The sequence below is a fragment of the Heptranchias perlo genome, chromosome 2, assembly GCF_035084215.1.
Source record: "Heptranchias perlo isolate sHepPer1 chromosome 2, sHepPer1.hap1, whole genome shotgun sequence".
Classification (NCBI taxonomy): Eukaryota; Metazoa; Chordata; class Chondrichthyes; order Hexanchiformes; family Hexanchidae; genus Heptranchias; species Heptranchias perlo.
The window spans coordinates 116,032,113-116,057,700 of record NC_090326.1 but is presented as its reverse complement, the minus strand read 5'-3'; the positions used below and the strand labels follow the sequence as shown (position 1 = coordinate 116,057,700).

The 25,588-nt window shown below is 44.6% G+C and overlaps 1 protein-coding gene across 1 annotated transcript in view; it reads left to right on the top strand.

Moving 5' to 3' along the window:
- The window catches only part of efhb (EF-hand domain family, member B), a 57,226-nt gene extending 48,494 nt beyond the window's left edge, over positions 1 to 8,732 (top strand). Inside the window, exon 13 of the mRNA XM_067998768.1 lies at positions 7,112 to 8,732. Coding sequence (XP_067854869.1) covers positions 7,112 to 7,273 — 162 coding nt within the window. The 3' untranslated portion in view covers positions 7,274 to 8,732. The remainder of the gene's footprint in view (positions 1 to 7,111) is intronic.
- The last annotated feature ends 16,856 nt before the right edge of the window (positions 8,733 to 25,588 follow it).

The following is a 25,588-nucleotide window of genomic DNA, read 5'->3' as shown; positions in this document are numbered from 1 at the left end:
TACCCCCAACATCATGAATTCTTATTTTGTGCAGTAATCTTTTATGTGGCACCTTATCGAATGCCTTTTGGAAATCCAAATATACTGCATCCATTGGTTCCCCTTTATCCACCCTGCCCATTACTTCCTCAAAGAACTCTAATAAATTTGTCAGACATGATTTCCCCTTCATAAAACCATGTTGACTCTCCTTGATTGTATTATGAGTTTCCAAATGTCCTGCTTCTACTTCCTTAATAATGGATTCTAGCATCTTCTCAATGACAGATGTTAGGCTAACTGGTCTATAGTTACCTGCTTTCTGTCTCACTCCCTTCTTGAATAGGGTGTTATGTTTGCGGTTTTCCAATCCGCTGGGACCTTTCCAGAATCTAGTGAATTCTGAAAGATTACAACCAATGCATCCACTATCTCTGTAGCCACTTCCTTTAAGACCCTCGGATGCAAGCCATCAGGTCCAGGGGACTTGTCAGCCTTTAGACCCATTAGTTTACCTAGTACTTTTTCTCTAGTGATTGTTTTTAGTTCCTCCCTCCCCTTTGCCCCTTGATTTTCTACTATTATTGATATTTATTAGTGTCTTCTACTGTGAAGACAGATACAAAATATCTGTTCAATTCCTCTGCCATTTCCTTGTTTTCCATTATTATTTCCCCAGTCTCATCCTTTAAGGGACCAATGTTTACTTTAGCTACCCTCTTCCTTTTTATATACTTGTAGAAGCTTTTATTGTCAGTTTTTATATTTCTTGCTAGTTTTCTCTCATAATTTATTTTCTCCCTCTTTATTATTCCTTTAGTCATCCTTTGCTGGTTTTTAAAGTTTTCCCAATCTTCTGGCTTACCAGTAATTTTTTCCATGTTGTATGCTTTTTCTTTTAACCTGACTTCCTTAGTTAGCCATGGTTGGTTCACCCTTTTTGTGGAATCTTTCCTCCTCACAGGGATATATTTTTGTTGCTAGTCATAAAATATTTTTTTAAATGTTTGCCACTGCTTATCCACCATCATACCATCTAATCTGTTTACCTAGTCCACTTTAGCCAATTCCGCCCTCATTCCTTTATAATTGCCCTTACTTAAGTTTAATATAGTAGTTTCAGACCCAAGATCCTTGCTCTCAAACCGGATGTGAAATTCTATCATGTTATGATCACTGCTTCCCAAGAGATCCTTTACTTTGAGATCATTAATTAGTCCTGTTTCGTTACCCCTTACCAGATCCAAAATGGCCTGTTCCCTGGTTGGTTCCCCGACGTATTAGTCTAAGAAACAGTCCCTAATACACTCTATGAACTCTTCCTCAGGGCTATTTTTGCCAATTTGATTTGTCCAATCTATGTGAAAGTTAAAATCGCCCATGATTATTGCATTACCTTTTTTACAAGCCCCCCTTATTTCCTGATTAATATTTTGCCCTACAGTGTAGCTACTGTTAGGGGGCCTATATACTACTCCCACCAGTGATTTCTTTTCCTTGCTATTTCTTACCTCCACCCAAATTAATTCGACATCTTGATCTTCTGAGCCACGATAATTTCTCACTATTATACCAATTTCATCCTTTATTAACAGAGCAACCCTACCAACTTTACCTTTTTTCCTATCCTTCCGAAATGTTAAATAACCCTGAATATTTAGCTCCCAATCTTGGTCACCTTGCAACCATGTCTCTGTAATGGCCATGAGATCATACCCATTTGTTTCTATTCGTGCCTTCAATTCATCTATCTTATTATGAATGCTGTGAGCATTCAGATAATGAACCTTTAATTTTGTCCTTTTACCATTCTTTCCTACCCTGGCCCCATTTGCTAGTGCACTCTTATGTTTGTACACTCTGTCCCTTCCTGACACACTCTGTTTATCATTACCCCTATCACTTTCCTGTACTACTTCCTTGTCTTTTCTCTTTATCAATCTAAACTTCGCCCCACCTGAGCCCTCCCCCCTTCTATGTAGTTTAAAGCCTTTTCTACTGCCCTAGTTATTCGGTTTGCCAGAATACTGGTCCCAGCATGGTTCAGGTGAAGCCCGTCCCAACGGAACAGCTCCCTCTTTCCCAGTACTGGTGGCAGTGCCTCATGAATCAAAACCCACTTCTCCCACACCAATCTTTGAGCCACGCATTAATCTCTCTGATCTGATTTACCATGTGCCAATTTGCTCGTGGCTCAGGTAATAATCCGGAGATTATCACCTTTGTGGTTCTGCTTTTTAATTTAGTCCCTAGCTACTCAAACTCCTTCAGCAGAACCTCTTTCTTAGTCCTACCTATGTCATTGGTACCTACGTGGACCACGACAACTGGATCCTCCCCCTCCCACTCTGAGTTTCTCTCCAGCCCTGAGGAGATGTCCTTAACCCTGGCACCGGGTAAGCAACACAGCCTTCGGGACTCTCGCTCTTGGCTGCAGAGAACAGTATCTATCCCTCTAACTATACAGTTGCCTACTACAACCACATTCCTTTTTACTCCCCCCACTTGAATGGCCTTCTGAACCACGGTGCCGTGGCCAGTTTGCTCGTCCTCCCTGCAGTCCCTGCACTCGTCCACAAGGGCTGCAAGAACCTCATATTTATTGGACAAGTGCAGAGGCTGAGGCTCCTGCAATGCTACCTCCTGGATCCCCATACCTGCCTCACTCGCAGTCACATCCTCCTGTCCCTGACCACGTGCCAATTCTGCAGTATTTAGTCTAAGGGGCATGACTGCCTCCTGGATCAAAGTGTCCAGGTAACTTTGTCCCTCCCTGATGCATCGCAATGTCTGCAGCTCAGACTCCAGCTCCTCAACTCGGAGCCGAAGTTCCTCGAGCTGTAGACACTTACCGCAGATGTTAGTCGCCCTGGACAAAACTGTACAGTAGCTCCCACATATTGCAGCTGCAACACATCTCCTGCCCTGTCATAACTATTTTATTTATTTAATTGATTACTACAAAGCCAATCAAATTATTTTATGTTGAACCAAGTACTGGCCTTGTTTAATTTATTAAATTAAGTTTAGTTTTAAAAAAAAAAATTAGTTTTATGCTGTAAGTTACTTAGCACACAGTCCTAAGAAAGAAGAAAACAGAAGAGATACTCACCACCAACCACCTACCTTCCTTACCTGTGACGTCACACTGCAGTTTTGTTTTGCCGTTGCTGTGTCCCGCTCTCGGTACGCTCCTCTCTGCTGTCTAAACAAATGCACCTCACTCCTTACGGCACAAAATCCCCTCACTCACCAAATTCCCAATTATAGACTCTGTCAAATCCAGACTCCGTCGATAGCTGCTACTCCGTGCTCCCTTACTCAGCATTCACAGCCTTCTGGGGTAGTGGATTCCAAAGATTCACAACCCTCTGAGTGAAGAAATTCCTCCTCATCTCAGTCTTAAATGGCCGACCCCTTATCCTGAGACTATGCCCACTAGTTCTAGACTCTCCAGCCATGGGAAGCAACCTCTCAGCATCTACCCTGTCAAGCTCCCTCAGAATCTTATATGTTTCAATGAGATCACCTCTCATTCTTCTAAGCTCCAGACAGTATAGGCCTATTCTACTCAATCTCTTCTCACAGGACAACCCTCTCATCCCAGGAATTAATCTATTGAACCTCCATTGCACCCCTCTAAGGCAAGTATATCCTTCCTTAGATAAGGAGACCAAAACTGTACTCCGTACTCCAGGTGAGGTCTCACCAAAGCTCTGTACAATTGTAGCAAGACTTCCTTACTCTTGTACTCCAACCCCCTGCAATAAAAGCCAACATGCCATTTGCCTTCATAATTGCTTGCTGTACCTGCATGCTAAGTTTTTGTGTTTCTTGTATGAGGACATCCAAATCTCTCTGATCACCAACATTTAATAGTTTCTCACCATTTAAAAAATGTTCTGTTTTTCTGTTCTTCTTTCCAAAGTGAATAACCTCACATTTCCCCACAATACATTCCATCTGCCACCTTCTTGCCCACTCACTCAACCTGTCTATATCCCTTTGCAGACTCTTTGTGTCCTCCTCACAGCTTTCCTTCCCACCTAGCCTTGGATATATTACACTTGGTCCCTTCATCTAAGTCATTAATATAGATTGTGAATGGCTGAGGCCCAAGCACCGATCCTTGTGGCACCCCACTAGTTACAGCCTGCCAACCTGAAAATGACCCGTTTATTCCTACTCTCTGTTTTCTGTCAGTTAACCAATCCTCTATCCAAGCTAATATATTACCCCCAACCCCATGAGCCCTTATCTTGTGTAACAACCTTTTATGTGGCACCATATCGAATGCCTTTTGAAAATCCAAATATACTACATCCACTGGTTCCCCTTTATCTACCCTGCTAGTTTCATCCTCAAAAAAAACCCTAATAAATTTGTTAAACATGATTTCCCTTTCATAAAACCATGTTGACTCTGCCTAATCATATTATGATTTTCTAAGTGCCCTTTTACCACTTCCTTAATAATGATCAGATCTATACACTGTGCCTCAAAAAAAACTGGGCACACGTATACCAATTTCTACCCACTATTTCCTCTGGTGGGAGAATGCTGAATAAAGGGACACAATTTTAAAATTAGAGCTCGGCCTTTAGGAGTGAAATCAAGAAGTACTTTTTCACACAAAAGAGTTGTGGAAATCTGGAGTGCTAGCCCCCAAAAGGTTGTGGGTGCATCATCAGTTGAAATTTTCAAGACTGAGATCAATAGATTTTTTGTTAGGTAACAAAACATTTTGTTTGGTGGCAAGGGATTTCAATCAAAGGCAGGTAAATGGAGTTGAGGTACAGATCAGCCATGATCTGATTGAATAGTGGAACAAGCTCGAGGAGCTAAATGACTGAATGGCCTACTCCTGTTCTTATGGGCTGAATTTTCAAAGTGAAAATGGGTGGGTTGGGGGTGGGGGGCATTGAAAATTGCCATCATTTTAAACCTGCCTCCAACCCGCCCATTTCCAGTTTTCACCGGTGCGGGAAGAGGGCCGGACGACCAACCCGCTCCCAGGAGGTGGGTCGGGCCTTAAAACCTTTCAAGGAGGCATCGGGCCTCCATTTTTCTGGACTTCCTGATTTCAACCCCAGGAGGCCAGATTCCTGGGCCTTCTGTGTTACGCCTCGTGAAAAGAGGCGAGAAGGTCCGAGACTAACAGGTAGGTGCCTAGAAAGGCACAGCTTGTGGCCTGGAGGAGCAGGAGTGCTTCCCCCAGGACAACATGCCTACCTGCACCAACACCCAACGATTGCGGACACCCAACCTCTGATCGCGGACACTGCCCTCCCGATTGCGGATCTTCGACCCCCGACGCCGATACTCCCCCCCCCCCCCCCCCCGATCCTCTGACCCCCAACCCTGATCCTCCCACCCCGATCCCCGATCCTCCCCCTCAACGATCGTGGACCCTCGCAATGACCCCCGACCCCGACCCCCCCCCACCCCATGACTGACCCCCGATCCCTCCGCCCGTGACTCACGACCCCTGTGTCAACCTGCGCCCACCCATGCCCCCCTCCATCCATAGAATTAATTGCAGACTTACCTGAAGACATCCTCTCCCTGGCTGGTCTCCCGTCCGACTGAGACCATTCCGGCCAGTCAGTTGGACGGGAAACCAACAATAAAAAATAAAAAATAAAAAATAAAATAAGGATGTCTGGGAAACCCGTACTAATGGGTTTCCAGTCCTCAATTTGCACCCCCCCCCTGCCCTCGCCCCCTACCCGGTTCGGTTTTAAAATTGAGCCCTGTGTCTCTTTCTCTCAGTTATGTACAGGAGTCACCTTGCTGTAGTTTGAAAATAACAACTTTGAAAATAACAACATAGAAGCGGTTTCAATGAGGCCAGGACAATGCCAGAAATATTTAATATACAGTCTGTTAGAAAACAGTGCTCCTGTCAACTTTGATAAGTTGCTGCTCCATTCTGCCAGGATGTAGATGGTATAACAGACTAAAATTGGGACTAGCAAACTTGCAGAAACTTACTGAGAGTTCATTGTGTCAAGGTTGAGCTTCTATATTGCCTATAATTGAGCTTCAGTCAAGAAAAAGGGAAACATTTAATAGAATTTGTTATATTGAGAGTGAGTTCAGTGGATTTGCTGTTCATTCATGCTTGAGCCAAGAGCAGTGTATCTTCCCCAAGGCAGTTTCTTAACCATTGTGTGCTCCTTAGGTGCTATAGGTGCTGATCTCTTTTTTTATTATTCATTCATGGGATATGGCCGTCGCTGGCGAGGCCGGCATTTATTGCCCATCCCTAATTGCCCTTGAGAAGGTGGTGGTGAGCCGCCTTCTTGAACCGCTGCAGTCCGTGTGGTGAAGGTTCTCCCACAGTGCTGTTAGGAAGGGAGTTCCAGGATTTTGACCCAGCGACGATGAAGGAACGGCAATATATTTCCAAGTCGGGATGGTGTGTGACTTGGAGGGGAACGTGCAGGTGGTGTTGTTCCCATGTACCTGCTGCTCTTGTCCTTCTAGGTGGTAGAGGTCGCAGGTTTGGGAGGTGCTGTCGACGAAGTCTTGGCGAGTTGCTGCAGTGCATCCTGTGGATGGTACACACGGCAGCCACTGTGCGCCGGTGGTGAAGGGAGTGAATGTTTAGGGTGCTGGATGGGGTGCCAATCAAGCGGGCTGCTTTATCCTGGATGGTGTCGAGCTTCTTGAGTCTTTAAAAGTTCAATTAATACAATTGGGGTGTTTACCTAAAATATTAGATGAAGTATAGAGTGTCATGCTTATTTTGTTGTGTGAATGTCTGTTTTTACATCTTAATCTAGAGTAGATAGTAACAAAGATCAGTGTACCTATTTTATTAATTCGTAGAAAATTTGACCATCAATTAATACTTTTCTTCTCATTAGAAACATTCAAATTATCCTCAATTTCAAATCTTCCTTTTGATGGTTAAATCATCTTTACAGATTATTCAATTTTTAATCACTTACAAAATATCGATTATTTCTACTGCAGTAGGGTTTATTAGGGATGGGCAATAAATGCAGGCCTCGCCAGCGACACCCACATCCCATGAATGAATAAAGACAAAAGTAATTTGATCTAAAATATGGACTTGAAATTGCATTGACACTCAAGTTTCCTATTTCCATTTATATTTGATCAGATTAAGCAAATATTTTGTCATGCTGGAGTGGACATGTCCAGGGAGACGTTTGAAGAGGTGTGGAAGCTTGCTGCCATGAAACATCCAAAGGGAGAAGTTTGTGTGGAGACTTTCCGGAATGTTCTAGATGAAATTCAGACATCGCAGATTCCACCTTGTTGAGCAATTATAATTTCTACACAGAATTTAAGATATTTTTTATTAAATGTGTGGAGTTTTGGATTTGTGTACATAAGTCAGAAGAGCTGTCTCAAAATTCTGATTAATTTTAACTTATGAATGAGGTGCTGTACACTGAATCACTACTCACGGGCAATAATACACTAACAGTTGTTAAGCAGCTAATAAATCTTTTAAACAGTATAATGTAAATTCACAGATCCCATGCTCCCAGCTAGGACTGTGCTTGAATGGAGTACAGATTGGGGATAGGACTACAACACTGTTTTAATCCTATCCCCATGTTGTCCCCTCCAAGATGTGTGCTCACCTCAGCCACAATTCCTTGTTTGAATCCCCCCAGTTAGATTTATGCCCCTCTCCTACAGCACTGAAATGACCCTAACTAAAGTCACAAATGGTATTCTCTGTAACTGTGATGCATTATCTCTCCTCGACCTCTCCACAGGCTTTGACACAGTGAACCACACCATCCTCCTCCAACGCCTCTCTGTCCAGCTCTTTGGGACTGCCTTTTCCTAGTTCCACTCTTACCTATCCAATTGTGGCCAGAGCATCTCTAGCATTGGCGTCTTTTCCCACTCCCTTTGAACAACATCATGTACAGACATGGGATCGACTTCTACATGTATGCCAATGATACCTTGCTTTACCTCTCCATCACCTCCCTCTACTCTTTCATTGCCTCTATGCTGCCAGTCTGCTTGTCCAACATTCAGTCTTTGATGAGTTGTAACTTCAAAAGTATTTTATTGGCTGTAAAATGCTCTGGATGTTATGTGGTCGTGAAAGGCCCTATATGAATGCAAGTCTTTCTTTTTAATTTCTTCTTCAGCTTGGCATGTCTTAAAATTAAATTTAGACCAGCATACATTGTTGTTTTAGCGCTGATTCTCTAACTACGTTCACCGAGCATAACTCCTTGCTGGGATTGCAGGATCAGTGAATTTACCTTCATAAGTATTCCTAACTTCATAAATGCAGCTATAATGTGTGTATTAGTCGGTGAAAGTGGAGCGATAATAACAGCAGAGTGCAAGTGCAATTCACCAACAAACCCTGAAAGTGCTCATTCAAGGGGTGATGATATTTTGGAGCAGAATGAAATCACCCTGTTTCAATAAACAGGAGGCAAGCCTGGGATGATGGTAAATGTTGTTGTATAGGTGAAAAATATTGCAGGAGGTACTGAAAAAGCTGCAGGACCTAAAGAAAAGCACCAAGGTAACCAATGAAGATTGTGACATCATAGTAAAGGTCATACATTGACATGAAGGAAAGCTCCAGATGCAAAAGTCTTAGTCTATAAAAACTGTAAGTTCGCAGGTAACGTGTCACAAGTGAAGCTAGCATGGTTATGCAAATGTTTTTTTTTATTCATTCATGGGATGTGGCCGTTGCTGGCAAGGCCAGCATTTATTAACCAATCCCTAATTGCCCATGAACCGCTGCAGTCCGTGTGGTGAAGGTTCTCTTACAGTGCTATTAGGAAGGGAGTTCTAGGATTTTGACCCAGCGACGATGAAGGAAAGGCGATATATTTCCAAGTTGGGATGGTGTGTGACTTGGAGGGAAACGTGCAGGTGGTGTTCCCATGTGCCTGCTGCCCTTGTCCTTCTAGGTGGTAGAAGTCGCGCGTTTGGGAGGTGCTGTTGAAGAAGCCTTGGCGGGTTGCTGCCGTGTATCCTGTGGATAGTACACACTGCAGCCACGGTGCACTGGCGGTGAAGGGAGTGAATGTTTAGGGTGTGGATGGGGTGCCAATCAAGCGGGCTGCTTTGTCCCGGATGGTGTCGAGCTTCTTAAGTGTTGTTGGAGCTGCACTCATCCAGGCAAGTGGAGAGTATTCCATCACACTCCTGACTTGTGCCTTGTAGATGGTGGAAAGGCTTTGGGGAGTCAGGAGATGAGTCACTCGCCACAGAATACCCTGCCTCTGACCTGCTCTTGTAGCCACAGTATTTATATGGCTGGTCCAGTTAAGTTTCTGGTCAATGGTGACCCCCAGGATGTTGATGGTGGGGGATTCGGCGATGGTAATGCTGTTGAATGTCAAGGGGAGGTGTTTAGACTCTCTCTTGTTGGAGATGGTCATTGTCTGGCGCGAATGTTACTTGCCACTTATCAGCCCAAGCCTGGATGTTGTCCAGGTCTTGCTGCATGTGGGCACGGACTGCTTCTTTATCTGAGTGGTTGCGAATGGAACTGAACACTGTGCAATCATCAGCGAGCATCCCCATTTCTGGTCTTATGATGGAGGGAAGGTGATTGATGAAGCAGCTGAAGATGGTTGGGCCTAGGACACTGCCCTGAGGAACTCCTGCAGCAATGTCCTGGGGCTGAGATGATTGGCCTCCAACAACCACTACCATCTTCCTTTGTGCTCGGTATGACTCCAGCCACTGGAGAGTTTTCCCCCTAATTCCCATTGACTTCAATTTTACTAGGGCTCCTTGGTGTCACACTCGGTCAAATGCTGCCTTGATGTCAAGGGTAGTCACTCTCACCTCACCTCTGGAATTCTTGTTTGGACCAGGGCTGTAATGAGGTCTGGAGCTGTGTGGTCCTGGCGAAACCCAAACTGAGCATCGGTGAGCAGGTTATTAGTGAGTAAGTGCCGCTCAATAGCACTGTCGACGACACCTTCCATCACTTTGCTGATGATTGAGAGTAGACTGATGGGGCCGTAATTCTCCGGATTGGATTTGTCCTGCTTTTTGTGGACAGGACATATCTGGGCAATTTTCCACATTGTCGGGTAGATGCCAGTGTTGTAGCTGTACTGGAACAGCTTGGCTGGAGGCGCAGCTAGTTCTGGAGCACAAGTCTTCAGCACTACAGCCGGGATGTTGTTGGGGCCCATGGCCTTTGTTGTATCCAGTGCCTTCAGCCGTTTCTTGATATCACGTGGAGTGAATCGAGTTGGCTGAAGACTGGCTTCTGTGATGGTGGGGATATCAGGAGGAGGCCGAGATGGATCATCCACTTGGCACTTCTGTCTGAAGATGGTTGCAAACACTTCAGCCTTGTCTTTTGCACTCATGTGCTGGACTCTGCCATCATTGAGGATAATGTGGAGATGCCGGTGATAGACTGGGGTTGACAATTGTAAACAATTTCACAACACCAAGTTATAGTCCAACAAATTTATTTTAAATTCCACAAGCTTTCGGAGGCTTCCTCCTTCCTCGGGTGAATGTGGAAAAATTCACCTGAGGAAGGAGGAAGCCTCCGAAAGCTTGTGGAATTTAAAATAAATTTGTTGGACTATAACTTGGTGTTGTGAAATTGTTTATCATTGAGGATGGCGATGTTTACAGAGCCTCCCCCTCCTGTTAGTTGTTTAATTGTCCACCACCATTCACGACTGGGTGTGGCAGGACTGCAGAGCTTTGATCAGATCCGTTGGTTGTGGAATCGCTTAGCTCTATCTGTAGCATGTTGCTTTCGATGTTTAGCATGCAGGTAGTCCTGAGTTGTAGCTTCACCAAGTTGGCACCTCATTTTTAGGTATGCCTGGTGCTGTTCCTGGCATGCTCTTCTACACTCCTCATTGAATCAGGGTTGATCCCCTGGCTTGTTGGCAATGGTAGAATGAGAAATATGCTGGGCCATGAGGTTACAGATTGTGCTGGAATACAATTCTGCTGCTGCTGACGGCCCACAGCGCCTCATGGATGCCCAGTTTTGAGCTGCTAGGTCTGTTCTGAATCTATCCCATTTAGCACGGTGGTAGTGCCACACAACACATTGGATGGCGTCCTCAGTGTGAAGGCGGGTCTTCATCTCCACGAGGACTGTGCGGTGGTCACTCCTACCGATACTGCCATCGAGAGATGCATCTGCGACAGGTAGATTGGTGAGGATGAGGTCAAGTAGGTTTTCCCCTCATGTTGGTTTGCTCACCACCTGCCTTAGGCCCAGTCTAGCAGCTATGTCCTTCAGGACTCGGCCAGCTCGGTCAGTAGTGGTGCTACCGAGCCACTCTTGGTGATGGTATCGCATTCATTACGATGAGAGAGAAAAAACATACTATAGAAAGTACCTTCCAGTGGCCAGTGTCTCCCGCCTCAATGCTCATGCCCTTTGTTTAAAGAGAATAAAGGGGTTATTTTGCACTTCCAGCAGGGAACCTGGCCTGTTGGGATTGCATGTGATTTTTCGTACATTTAAATCACTATGGATCAGATTTCCAAAATCTGCTCCCTGGGGCAGAGCAGAAAAGGATGTAGAAGGTGTGGGGGATGCTGAAATTGAAAACGTGGCAGAGCTCTTGGCAGCACGATCTTATTCAAACAGTGACACTGTTACACATACCTGTCCACACAGTGACTGCTGTCTTGAGACTTGGAACTCTTCCCACTGTTTCTGTCAGTTCACAGCACTTTTTACTTGTCACTATACACACATTTTACAAGTCTGTTGCTCTTCTTAAAGACTCTTTCCAACAACAAGAAATTGCTAACATGGTTGAATGATCTACACATTATTACACTTTTTACAACCATCTCATGTACCTAATAAATGTAATGAAAAGGGAAATGTTGATCATTGTTGGTCTTGCAACACTGGCATTTTAACTGATTTAGTTAAACACATTTCAAAAATATATTTGCATAAATCGTGTCAAATCTTGCTTTTTTGCCAACAGGAAGCCACATTTTAAAAAGCTACTTTTTCCTTTCAAGTACGGTGTCAGCCACACAAACAGGTAGTGACACGTTGGATGGATTCACTGCTCCTATAAGCTCATTTGTCTGTCCCAGTCTATTTTGAGCCACAGCTGCAGCATTTGATGTTTCTTCCTATTACTAGGGGCAGGATCATAAAGATATGAATTTTCTTCAAAATTAAAATAGATACCAGGTTTTGTGCCAAGATTAATGCTTCCTGTAAAGAAATCTAACCATCATGAGCAGCTTCTAAATTAAACTTCACATTTGAGGAATTACAATATGATATGAAGCACAAGTGTCTCCTCCCCCAGAAAGGAATAGAGAAGAAATACGAAATTCTATTCCTACATCAACTGAACTTGAACTATATGCAGTTTTTGATACCACCAGCATTACTTGGCTTGACACACATTAACAAAATTCTAACTGTAAGTAATTGTAAAAGGTATTTTATAGGGTGGAATAATGCTTCCCCAAATGGCGCAGTGAGTTTATCCAGTGGGAAACTTAGCCTTGTAAATCATGAGGATCCCAGGGTTGAACCCCCAGTCTGCACTAAGCTTATCTCAGCTGGGATTGGTGGTAGGGGCCTTACAATTAGCTTGAGCACTGATGCTTTAGGGAGGGAAACATTGGCCTGGATTCCTGTTCCTGATTGCTTTCCATAGATTCCTACTGGAAGTATGCAGATGTGGAGGTTGCATAAGCACAGGATGCTCCTCTGAAACTGTGCAGGCTCACACATGAACAATAGCTATTTAGGGGAGGGATGGGAGAGTTACTGGTCCCATCGAAAATCTATCTTAGCAAAGAAACATCACCTTCAGGAATTAGAGGGGAGGAAGAAAATTGGCAAGAGAAAGAAAAATAGGTTAAATAATATATTCACCACAGTTGAAAAACAATTTATTTACACACTGATCAGTAACAGATTCACTGGGCTGAAATTGCTTGGCTGTTCTAAGGGCTCCCATTGTAACTCCAATGGCCGCATATTACGCCTGGACCAGGTACACCGGGTCCTGGATTTGCACCTGAGATTGATGTGGCCATTGTTAGGGAGGGGGCATCTGCATGGCCTATACAAGGCATTCCTGTGTTCTCAATCTCTCAGAAACCTGATGCATCTTTGGAGGGCGGTAAGCTGAGAAGGAAGAGGCACTAGGCCCCAGGATTGGTGGGACTAGGGCCCAAACCTTAGTCGCAGCCTGAACCCCTCTCCAAAAGGTAAAGAATTTTTTTAAATTGCTTTTATTTGTTAATCTTCCGGGTGAGGGGGTTGAGGTGGTTGGAACCTGGCAAACTTCCCCCAGATGGCAGCAAGCACCGGACTTTCCAGCCTGTGTGAGATAATGGTGCGCAAGTCACCATATGTATTTAATTAATGAGTCCTCCCACTGACCCTGGACACTTCAGTGAGGTCAGCACTGGAGGTCCCTTGTGTGTGCAATCCAGATGTAAACAATTTTGAAGCCATTCTCTCTGCAGACCAATCTTATCACTTTCACTCCTTTGCTTTTCATCTCTGGCTAAAGAATATCCAGCAACTACTTGCATTTCTACAGCTCTACTCGTGCACAGGGAGATGGTTCAGTGTACTTTTGAGGAAAATAAACAATGATGCTGAGCAGGAGCGGAGAAGGAAAAAATGGAGAAGTTTAAAGTGGGGATCAAATGCATAGTCAAATAAATTAATTTCGAGGGGACTTTTGAAAGCAGTGAGTGAGGTGTCAAAGTGGAGGAAGCATGGCAGGGAGTTCTAGAGTTCAGGAGTATGGTGATTAAATGAAGGTCAACAACAGTGGAATAGAGGCAATGAAAAAGAGAAGCTCGGTGTTAGCGGAACAGAAAGGGCGTAAGTGTTACAAATGACAATGCTCGTAGTGATGAAGGTGCAGAACCAAAGTTTTAATAATGCAGCAGGAGAGGTAGTGGGTGAAGGTGGACAGTGTTGAAGATGTGGAAGAAAGTGGTCTTAGTAATTGAGCAAATGTGGGGGAGGAAGCTGAGTGGGTCAAGAATGATGCCAAAGTTGGCATCTCTTGACTCAGCCTGAAGTGATAGTTGGGGAGATAATGGAATCAAGACCAAGGCAATTAGATGTCAGCAGAAGCCAAAAAGGATAGCTTTAGTTTTGCTGACATTAAGCTGAAGGAAATTTTGGGTCATCAAGTCTTGATGTTGGTCAGCCACAATCTTTGAATCAATGGAATAGACAAAGAGGTAGAGCTGGATATCAGCAGCATAGATTTGAAAGCTTACCCCATTCTTCTGGCTAATATCATCAAGGGGTAGAATATAAATGATGAAGAGGATAGAACCAAGAATGGACCCTTGGGCTATACAGAGGTGACAGTATGGATAGAGGAGAAGAAGTAATCAGAAGCGATGTAGGGGGTGAAATTGGTCTGCGGTGGTAGCGCAAAACAGGTGATAATGAATCGGCAGCCGGTTTTACAACCTGCCCAATTTTCTTTTCCATTGAAGTCCGTTTTCTATTACCGCCGAAGATGTGCCAGGATAAAAAGCACTCAGGTGTCTCAGACAAACTTTTGTTTTCCTGGGAGGTCTTTGTGTTTAGACTGGTTTTAATGTTTGGCATGTTGAACACCTCAGTATGCTCATCGCAACATGACACATCTGTGATGATGCTTATTATTGCCTTCTGTTCTCTTAAAGGCCCTTCCGCGACCACAGTGATGGCAGAGGGCGATTCCTCAGAGAACCTGCCGGCCTCTGAGGGCGCACCATCCACCAGCACAGATACTCACACCTCAGTGGGTCCCAGTAGTCAATTAGTTGGTTGGCACCTGGTGAGTTACCACACACAAGTGAGCACACGCAGACACTGGTGGCAAGGGCAGCTGTGAAGTGTCCGCATCGGTGGGAGCAATCCTCTCTAGGCTTTGCTCAGCTGGACACGCATGCTGAACCCCGGGTGCCATCCTTTAAGAGGAGCATGATTGAGGGACAGCAGCATATTTGTGAGGTACTGGAACAGGTGCCACGTGCACTCTCCACAATCGCGCAGAGGATGGAGGAGTCCAACTCCTGCATGAGTGGAATGGTGCACAGGTACGGGAGGGAATCTCTGAGATCGTGTCGCAGGGACGTGAGCATCTGTCTGAGATAGGGTCACACGTAACTGTGGAAATGTCTGAGATAGTGTCGCAGGTAAGTGCGGGAATGTCTGCGATGGAGAGAAGGCTAGCCTCAGTTGAGTTTCAAGCACAGCTCACAAATGAGTCCATTCAGGCCCTGACAATGGCCGTTCGGACTCAGGGTGAACAACATTCTGCAGCCTTAAACAGGTTGACAGATACTTTAGAAGTGGCCTTCCAAGACATCATACATGTCCTCCAAACTGTTGTCCAACAGGGTGGTAGGAGTGACGTGGGCCTGGGCCAGGAGAGGGATGTTGGCGAAAGGGGACATGGAAGTGGGGACGCCACTCAAAGCGCTCCCACGTCTCCCTCGTTGACCCTCTCTCAACCAGTATCCGTAATGCTGCCTCTTCTCCACGTGGAGTCAGATCCTGCACAGGTGCAGGTGGAGCAGTCTTTGGAGGAGCCCTCATGGGCTCCAAAATCTAGACGGCATAGGCCAAAAGCATCTAAGCAGTCAGGGCATGAATATGAGCAACCTGCCACTACATCTACTGCAGCCACAGGGGACGCACTACATAGAAGTAGTAGGAAGAGAATGGCTAAGGTTTTGTGATCACAAAAGGTATGCACAAGGGTGTCTGACAGAATGTCATGTTTTTCATTTATATTTGGGTTTTGTTATATTCATCACTACTGCCACGTTTTGCCCATTCTTGATTGGCTTTTGTGATAGAGCCCTTTCATGAGGTTCACCATGAACGGTGACACTTGATGCCACCCATTGGGTCACTTTACAGTGGGTGTAACTGTAGTTGCAGGACTGTTTTGTCCAGGGAAGGGGGGAGGGGGCTGGTGTTGGCGCTGGTCTTTCCAGGTGGTGTGAGGACTGGACTCTTCACACATTCTGATGTTAAGAGAACCGTTCACATATGAGTAACTGCCTGGCCTCACGAGCAACCAGGTGAGTCGCTGCTCTGACCATGAGTTCATCCTCCTCTGCCGCCGTCTCCTCATTCTCAATGTGGATGGCAGATGTGGATGGGGCCTCCTCAAGCTGCACCCCTCTCTGTTGTGCCATGTTGTGCAGGACACAACACACTACTATAATGCGTCCCACTCTATCTGGTGCGTATTGAAGCGCTCCCCCAGAACGATCAAGGTACCTAAATCGCATCTTGAGCAGCCCTATAGCATGCTCAATTGTAGACCTGGTGGCAATGTGGCTGTCGCTGTATCGATGCTATTGCTCGGTGATGGGGTTCCTCAGAGGTGTCATGAGCCACGAGTGCAGGGGGTATCCCTTGTCCCCAAGCAGCCAGCCCTTAAGGGTGTTCGGTGCGTAGAAGAGGCCCGGGGCTTTGGATTCCCTGAGGATGAAGGAATCGTGACAGCTACCAGGGAATCTGGGGCACACGTGAAGGAATCTTTTGCGGTGGTCACAAATGAGCTGAGTGTTGATGGAGTGATACCCCTTTCTGTTGATGAACAGTCCTAGCTCGTGTGGAGGTGCTCGAATTGCTATATGGGTGCAATCGATTGCACCCTACACCCGTGGGAAGCCAGACACAGAGTGGAATCCCACTACCCTCTCTGTCTGGCTGAGGTCGTCCATGGGGAAGTCGACGTACTGCGAGGCTCTGCAAAACAAGCCATCGGTGACCTGCCTTATGCACTTGCGTGCAGATGACTGAGAGACCCGGGCAATGTCACCCGTGGCACCCTGGAATGATCTGGAGGCGAAGAAGTTGAGGGTGGTGGTGACTTTAACAGTGACAGGTAATGAGATGCCACCAGGCCCAGCTCGGCATGAAGGAGGCTGCAGATGTCTTTGACCACCTGGCGACTCACTGTAAGCCTCTGCTTCTCAGAGAGGTCCAGGAAGCTGAGCCTCGGTCTGTAGACCATCTGGCGAGGGTAGTGCCTCCTGTGATGTTGCTTCCTCTGTTGTTGCCTTCTGTGCTCTTGTGCGGGTCCCTGTGGCGCAGCACTGTGTTGTGGAGCTCCAAGTGGCGGAAGTGCACGCCATCCCTGGCGAGGATGGTGATGTTGTTTGTCCTCAGATGTACTGGTGAATGCAGCCCTGGCGCCCCCCCCATCCTGATGGAGTCAGTTTGAGGGGGTCCAAAAAGTTGGTAAATATAAGTAAACAGAAGAATTCTGAATGTAAACCAAGAATTTTCAGTCTAAACACAAAGATCTCCCAGCCAAAAGTTTGTCTGTTTCACCTGAGTCCCCTGCTGCAATAACTTACCTTTCATCCCCATCTGTCAAACAGGCATTTAAACGGCCAACGGCTGCTGCCTGAAACATGTCTCCTTGAACTTGGAGTGTTGGCCACAGCACGGGAAACACGCTGAGGCTGAATTAAAATCGCAACCCTGCCTCATTCGCCACAAAATTAACGACTTAACCAAGATCAACTATGTCAATAAGTGGTTTAACTATCACCCCGTCGGCTTTAATTGTCGGCGGGACTTCCAGATTTGTGAAGCGCGCCCGCACACAGGTGCGTCTCTGGAAACCATGGAAGTCAGTAGGTTGGAGCCAGCTTCCAAACCGCTCGGGATTTTCGCCATTTTCGCAGCACTCCCGCCCCCAACGCACCCGCAATTTTATTTTAAAATTGAGTCCATGGAGTCTACCAGCAAGCATACAAATTCCCAATCAAATACTCTCATAGTGGTGTAGCTACGTTGAAAAGTTCAACAGTACCAGCCACCCAAAAACATAGCTGCAGACACAAAACTGAATTAGAAAACAACTTATATATTTGTTAAAAATATTCAAACCACATAGGAATTATGATTACATTTATCTTGAATTCAATTTTCAGGGGAGGGAAGGAACTGAATTGGACATACCGTTCAATTAGGGGCTGTGGCCAAATTCCAAAGGTCCTTTAGGGACTGTGGGTAAACTATTTTGAAGGAGTACTTTTCAGTCTCATCACGCTTGAAAATAGATAAAGGATTTATCACAAAATTTATTAACTGACCAGATTATCGCAGGCAATACTGAATAACCATTAGGATGAGTAACTTAAATGAAGAGAACATAAACAAGACCAAATATGGTAGATACAACAGAAACAGGCATAAATAACATTGTAATTTCTAAATACAATTTTGCTCAAGTTTTGTTGATGGCAAAATGTACACGTTCAAGCAGTTTTGGAGCACTTTAAGAATTAGAACTGCATTTAAAATATGGAATTAGCCTTCTCTGTTCAGTTAATAGATGGTGGAATAAACCCTTTATCTATTTTAATTGAAGCATCCTTTATTTTATTACAACAATAATTAACTTTGTGACAAGACTTATCAAACTGTGTAAATATGGATACAATGCACATTCAGTTGGGGATACCTGAAATAATTACATGGTGGACCTCCAGCTTTAAAATATCATTAGCACAAACTGTTTCACAGCATTTAATTTGAAATATTTAGCAAAGCAAACATTATTTCTATCCCTCTTCATATATATGACAATGTTAATAAACACAGAATGCATTATATTAACATGTAAATTAGTCTTGAGCAGCAGTGTGGTATATTAAGCTTAAGGATTCCATTACTGAGCAGATATTTAGCAGTTAACTGCTGTATGTTGAAGATCAAAATAAAAGAAACACCTCTGAGGTAATCTTCCCTGAATTCCATTGAGAATACATTAACCTTTAACAGATGCAACTTTTAGCAACCATTAACACATCAAAATGTATTTACTTTGCGAGTGGAAGAAAATTAAGAATTGGCTCTGCTGGAAAGAGGTTATTGAAAATTAGGGAATTAAGACAGTTAATCTCTTTGGAATCAAGTTGTCATTGGAAAAATATTGTTCTCTACTACATAATTTTATGAATTATATTTGGCATCTTCATTTTCTGCCATACAGGTTACATGGTACATTTTTAATTTGGTGCATCAAGAATAATTTCAAAGGTAATGAGTACCAACTGATTTTATACCTCTGACTGTAAGTAGCACTGAGAATTAGTTTTAAGACATCAGAATTGGAGAAGTCCTAGCATGCCTGATAACTTCCATTGGTAACAGTGTCGATCCTGTGTGATTGATTTTATCAGGTATATCACTTTACAGTTTGGATGATTGGTAGTGGGGGGAACAGTTTCAATGTTCTGTGAAGGGGGAGACAGCAGGTCAGCAATGATCTCCATAGTTAGTAGGGCATGGAAACCAGGGTTGATTCCGTAATGAGCAAAGCGATTGCACTTCCTCACAGCAATACTCTTTCCTCTCTCTGCTCCTTGTCTCTTCCCCTCCCCTCCTCTACCCCTTCCTCTCTCTTCTTTCTCTCCTATCCTCTCTCCTCCCCATTCAATCCCCATCCCGCTCTTCATGGCTCCCTCTTTCCCACCACTCCTCCCCATCTCCTTCTCTTCCCCCTCCTCTAGCTCTCCTCTCCCTCTCCCTATTCACCTCCTTCATCACCCATTATCCTCTCCCATTTCTCCTCCTGCCCTCCTTTCCTAATCTCCCCCTCCCTCACCATCTCCGTCACCCCTTTCCCCTTGTATCTTCTTTCCCTACTCTTCCTCTTTCCTTTCCCTGCTCTCCTCGCTTCTTCCCCTCCCCGTGTCTCTATCTTCCTCTCCTCTCTCCATTTCCTCCCTCCACTTCTTCCCCCCCTAAATGCTGATCATTGGAGAGGGTGGCTAAGGCTGAAAGGATGGTCAGTGATGGGGCCCCAGGTTGAAATGCTGTCCATGGCGGGAGGTGGGGTGGGGGGTAAAGCTAGGATGCAATGCTGAGTTGCTCCCACTGCACCCCATTGATGATATAAATTTTTAAGGAAGGGCCTATACAGAAAGATTTATATACTGTAAATCTATGGCCTCGCACCTTCCTATCTCTGTAACCTCTTCCAGCCCTACAACCCTCTGAGATCTCTGCGCTTCTTGAATTTTTGCCCCTTGCGCATCCCCGATTTTAATCGCTCCACCATTGGTGGCCGTGCCTTCAGCTGCCTAGCCCTAAGCTCTTTAAAGTTCGTTGCCTCTCTACCTCTCTCTCCTCCTTTAACATGCTCCTTAAAACCTACCTCTTTGATCAAGCTTATAGTCACCTGTCCTAATACTTCCTCATGTGGCTCGGTGTCAAATTTTGTTTGATAATGCTCCTGTGAAGTGCCTTGGGACGTTTTACTACGTTAAAGGTGCTATATGACTGCAAGTTGCAGTTGTTGTTGAGAAGCTGAAATTATAATTGATTGGGGTACAATTGGAGTAGCAAGTTTTGCCTGATCTGTACAACCAATCTCAAAAGTACAAATAATTGACCTGATAATAAGACCATAAGAGATAGAGCAGGTGTAGGCCATTTGGCCCTTCGAGCCTGCTCCGCCATTTAATGAGATCATGGCTGTTCTGACTTTTACCTCAACTCCACTTTCTTGCCTTTTCCCCATATCCTGTGACTCCCTTGCTGATCAAAATTTTGTCTAACTCAGCCTTGAATGTATTCAATGACTCAGCCTCCACAGCTTTTTTGGGTAAAGAATTCCAAAGATTCACAACCCTCTGGGAGAAGAAATTCCTTCTCATTTCCATCTTAAACAGGCAAACCCTTATTATGAGACTATGCCCCCTAGTTTTAGATTCCCCAATGAGGGGTAACATCCTCTCAGCATCTACTCTATTGAGTTCCTTCAGAATTTTATATGTTTCGATAAGATCTCCTCTCATTCTTCTAAACTCCAATGAGTATAGACCCAACCTGTTCAATCTTTCCTCATAAGACAACCCTACCCGGAATAAACGTAGTGAACCTTCTCTGAACTGCCTCTAATGCAAGTATTTCCTTCCTTAAATAAGGACACCAGAACTGTATGCAGTACTCCAGGTGTGGTCTCACCAGCACCCTGTACAGTTGTAGCATGACTTCCCTGCTTTTATACTCCATCCCCCTAGAAATGAAGGCCAATATTCAGTTTGCCTTCCGGATTACCTGCTGCACCTGTATGTTGACTTTTTGTGTTTCATGTATGAGGACACCCAGATCCCTCTGTACTGCAGCATTTTGTAGTATTTCTCCATTCAAATAATATTTTGCTTTTTTATTTTTCCTCCCAAAGTGGATGACTTCACATTTTCCCACATTATATTCCATCTGCCAAATTTTTGCCCATTCACTTAACCTGTCAATATCCATTTGCAGACACTTTGTGTCCTCCTCGCAACTTGCTTTTCCACCTATCTTCGTATCATCAGCAAATTTGGCCACAAATCACTCTGTTCCTTCATCCAAGTCATTGATATATATTGTAAATAGTTGAGACCCCAGCACTGAGCCCTGCGCACCCTACTAGTTACAGATTGCCATTTTGAAAATGACCCTTTTATCCCAATTCTTTGTATTCTGTTAGTTAGCCAATGCTCTATCCATGCCAGTATTACCCCCAATGCCATGAGCTCTTATCTTGTGCAGTAACCTTTTATGTGGCACCTTATCGAATGCCTTTTGGAAATCCAAATATACTGCATCCATTGGTTCCCCTTTATCCACCCTGCCCGTTACTTCCTCAAAGAACTCTAATAGATTTATCTGACACGATTTTCCCCTTCATAAAACCATGTTGACTCTCCTTGATTGAATTATGAGTCTCCAAATGTCCTGCTACTACTTCCTTAATAATGGATTCTAGCATTTTCCCTATGCCAGATGTTAGGCGAACTGGTCTATTGTTACCTGCTTTCTGTCTCACTCCCTTCTTGAATAGGGGAGTTATGTTTGTGGTTTTCCAATCCGCTGGGACCTTTCCAGAATCTAGTGAATTCTGGAAGATTACAACCAATGCACCCACTATCTCTGTAGCCACTTCCTTTAAGACCCTTGGATGCAAGCCATCAGGTCCAGGGGACTTGTCAGCCTTTAGACCTATTAGTTTACCTAGTACTTTTTCTTTAGTGATAGTGATTGTTTTTAGTTCCTCCCTCCCCTTTGCCACTTGATTATTTACTATTATTGGTATGTTATTAGTGTCTTCTACTGTGAAGACAGATATAAAATATCTGTTCAATTCCTCTGCCATTTCCTTGTTTTCCATTATTATTTCCCCAGTCTCATCCTTTAAGGGACCAATGTTTACTTTAGCTACCCTCCTCCTTTTTATATACTTGTAGAAGCTTTTATTGTCAGTTTTTATATTTCTTGCTAGTTTACTCTCATAATTTATTTTCTCCCTCTTTATTATTCTTTTAGTCATCCTTTGCTGGTTTTTAAAGTTTTCGCAATCTTCGGGCTTACCAGTAATCTTTGCCACATTGTATGCTTTTTCTTTTAACCTGATACCATCCTTGACTTCTTTAGTTAGCCATGGTTGGTTCACCCTTTTTGTGGAGTTTTTCCTCCTCACAGGGATATATTTTTGTTGCGAGTCATAAAATATCTTTTTAAATGTTTGCCACTGCTTATCCACCATCATACCATCTAATCTGTATACCCAGTCCACTTTAGCCAATTCTGCCCTCATTCCTTTGTAATTGCCCTTATTTAAGTTTAATACAGTAGTTTCAGACCCATGATCCTCGCTCTCAAACTGGATGTGAAATTCTGTCATGTTATGATCACTGCTTCCCAAGGGATCCTTTACTTTGAGATCATTATTTAATCCAGTTTCATTGCCCGTAACCAGATGCAAAATGGCCTTTCCCTGGTTGGTTTCCTGATGTATTGGTCTAAGAAACAGTTCCGAATAAACTCTATGAACTCCTCCTCAGGGCTATTTTTGCCAATATGTTTTGTCCAATCTATGTGAAAGTTAAAATTGGCCATAATTATGGCATTACCTTTTTTTCAAGCCTTATTTCCTGATTTAAATTTGCCCTACACTGTATCTACAGTTCGGGGACCTATATACTCCTCCCACCAGTGATTTCTTTCCCTTGCTATTTCTTACCTCCACCCAAATTGATTCAACATCTTGATCTTCTAAGCCAAGATCATTTCTCAATACGCTTCCCTTCAGAATGACCAGATGGTACACCTTGCTGGAGTAACCCATAGCACCACGGAGTGTTTGGACATCAGCTTGTGTTTGCTATGAAAAAAGATTATTGAAAGTTAACCTCGGGGGGAAGAAGTGGCGGGAGGAAAGGGAGAGAGGCGAGGAAGGGGAGAGAAGGGGAGGGGAAGAAATGAAGAGAGCAGAGAGAAGGAAGAGGAAGAGTGGGGAAAGAAGGTACAAGGGGAAAGGGGCGGCGGAGATGGTGACGGAGGGGGAGATTAGGAAAGCAGGGCAGGAGGAGGAATGGGAGAGAATAATGGGTGATGAAGAAGGTGAATGGGGAGAGGTAGAGAAGAGCTGGTGGAGGGGGAAGAGAAGGAGATGGGGAGGAGTGGTGGAAGAGAGGGAGCCATGAAGAGTGGGATGGGGATTGAATGGGGGAGGAGAGAGGATAGGAGAGACAGAAGAGAGGAAAGGAAGGGGTAGAGGAGGGGAGGGGAAGAGACGAAGAGAGCGGAGAGAGGAAAAAGACATTGCAGGGAGTTTCCCACAAACTGCAGAATAAGCCAGGCAACTGTGCCTTGGTCGTTTTCTGTTGCATTAAGATGCCAGAAACAGTTTCTAAGGACTCTGGTGGTTTCTGCAATGGCAGCTCCCATTGCTTCAATAGATGCCTTGAGGATCAGTCTGAACACCACACTTGCAAAGGGCTTCTAAGACCCAGTTGGGACTATTCAGTCTTTAATGACACTGATCAGTAGCACCTCTGTGTCTGTGCCCAGCAGGAGTGGGCTGTAATGAATGGGTGCAGATGTCACTGTCTCTCCAGAGAGTGGCATTGAGTCTGCTTCCTCTCCAATGCCTACACATCAGGGAGTTACAGACATAGGCCTGGAACCCCTTACCACTGCAAGGGAAAAACTGCTGAAAGTTTGTCCTTCTGGTTCCCTGAGACCATAGAAATAGAACCATAGAATTAGAACCATAGAAAAGATACAGCACAGAAGGGGCCATTCGGCCCTTCGTGTCTGTGTCAGCTCGAAGAACAACCAGGTGCCCATTCTAATCCCACCTTCCAGCCCCTGGTCCGTAGCCCTGCAGCTTTCAGCACTTTAGGTGCTGGTCCAGGTACTTTTTAAAAGAGTTGAGGGTCCCTGCCTCTACCACCAATTCGGGAGGCGAATTCCATACACCCACCACCCTCTGGGTAAAAAAGTTTTTCCTCATGTCCGCTCTAATCCTTCCGCCAATCAGCTTAAATCTATATCCTGTAGTTCTTGAACTCTCCGCTAGGGGAACAAGTACTTCCTGTCTACTCTATCTAGGCCCCTCATAATTTTGTACACGTCAATCAAGTCTCCCCTCAGCCTCCTCTGCTCCAAGGAAAACAACCCCAGCCTATCCAATCTCTCCTCATAGCTGCAATTTTCAAGCCCTGGCAACATTCTTGTAACTCTTCTCTGCACTCTCTCCAGAGCAATTACGTCCTTCCTGTAATGTGGTGACCAGAACTGCGCACAATACTCCAGCTGTGCTCTTACCAGCGTTTTATGCAGTTCCATCATTACATCCCTGCTTTTGTATTCTATACCTCGGCTAATAACGGAGAGCATTCCGTATGCCTTCTTCACAACCTTATCTACCTGTACTGCCACCTTCAGGGACCTGTGCACATGCACTCCAAGGTCTCTCACTTCCTCTACCCCTCTCAATATATTCCCTTTTACTGTTTACCCTCCCCAAGTGCATGACCTCACACTTCTCTGGGTTGAACTCCATTTGCCACTTTTCCGCCCACTCCACCAACCCATTGATATCTTCTCGGAGTCTACAGCTATCCTATTCACTATCAACTACAGAGCCAATTTTTGTGTCGTCTGCAAATTTGCCAATCATGCCCCCTGCATTCAGGTCCAAATCATTAATACATACCACAAACAGCAAGGGACTCAACACCGAGCCCTGTGACACACCACTGGAAACGAATTTCCATTCGCAAAGACATCCATCGACTTTTACCCTTTGTTTCCTGTTACTGAGCCAATTTTGGATCCAATTCGCCACATTTCCCTGTATCCCATGGGCTTTTACCTTTCTGACCAGTCTGCCATGTGGGACCTTGTCAAATGCCTTACTAAAATCCATGTAGATGACATCCACTACACTACCCTCATCAATCCTCCTTGTCACTTCCTCAAAGAATTCAATCAGATTTGTAAGGCATGACCTTCCCTGAACAAATCCATGCTGACTATCCCTGATTAAACCATGCCTTTCCAAGTGACAGTTTATCCTATCTCTCAGTATTGATTCTAATAGTAAGAGGTAAGACTGACTGGCCTATAATTGTTCGGCCTTTCCCTCGTACCCTTTTTAAACAATGGTACTACACTTACAGTCTTCCAGTCCTCCGGTACCTCCCCTGTATCTAGTAAGGATTGGAAAATGATCCTCAGAGCATCCACTATTTCCTCCCTGACTTCCTTCAATAGCCTAGGAAACAATCCATCCGGCCCAAGACAAGTGTCTCCTCCATGTTCTTCCAT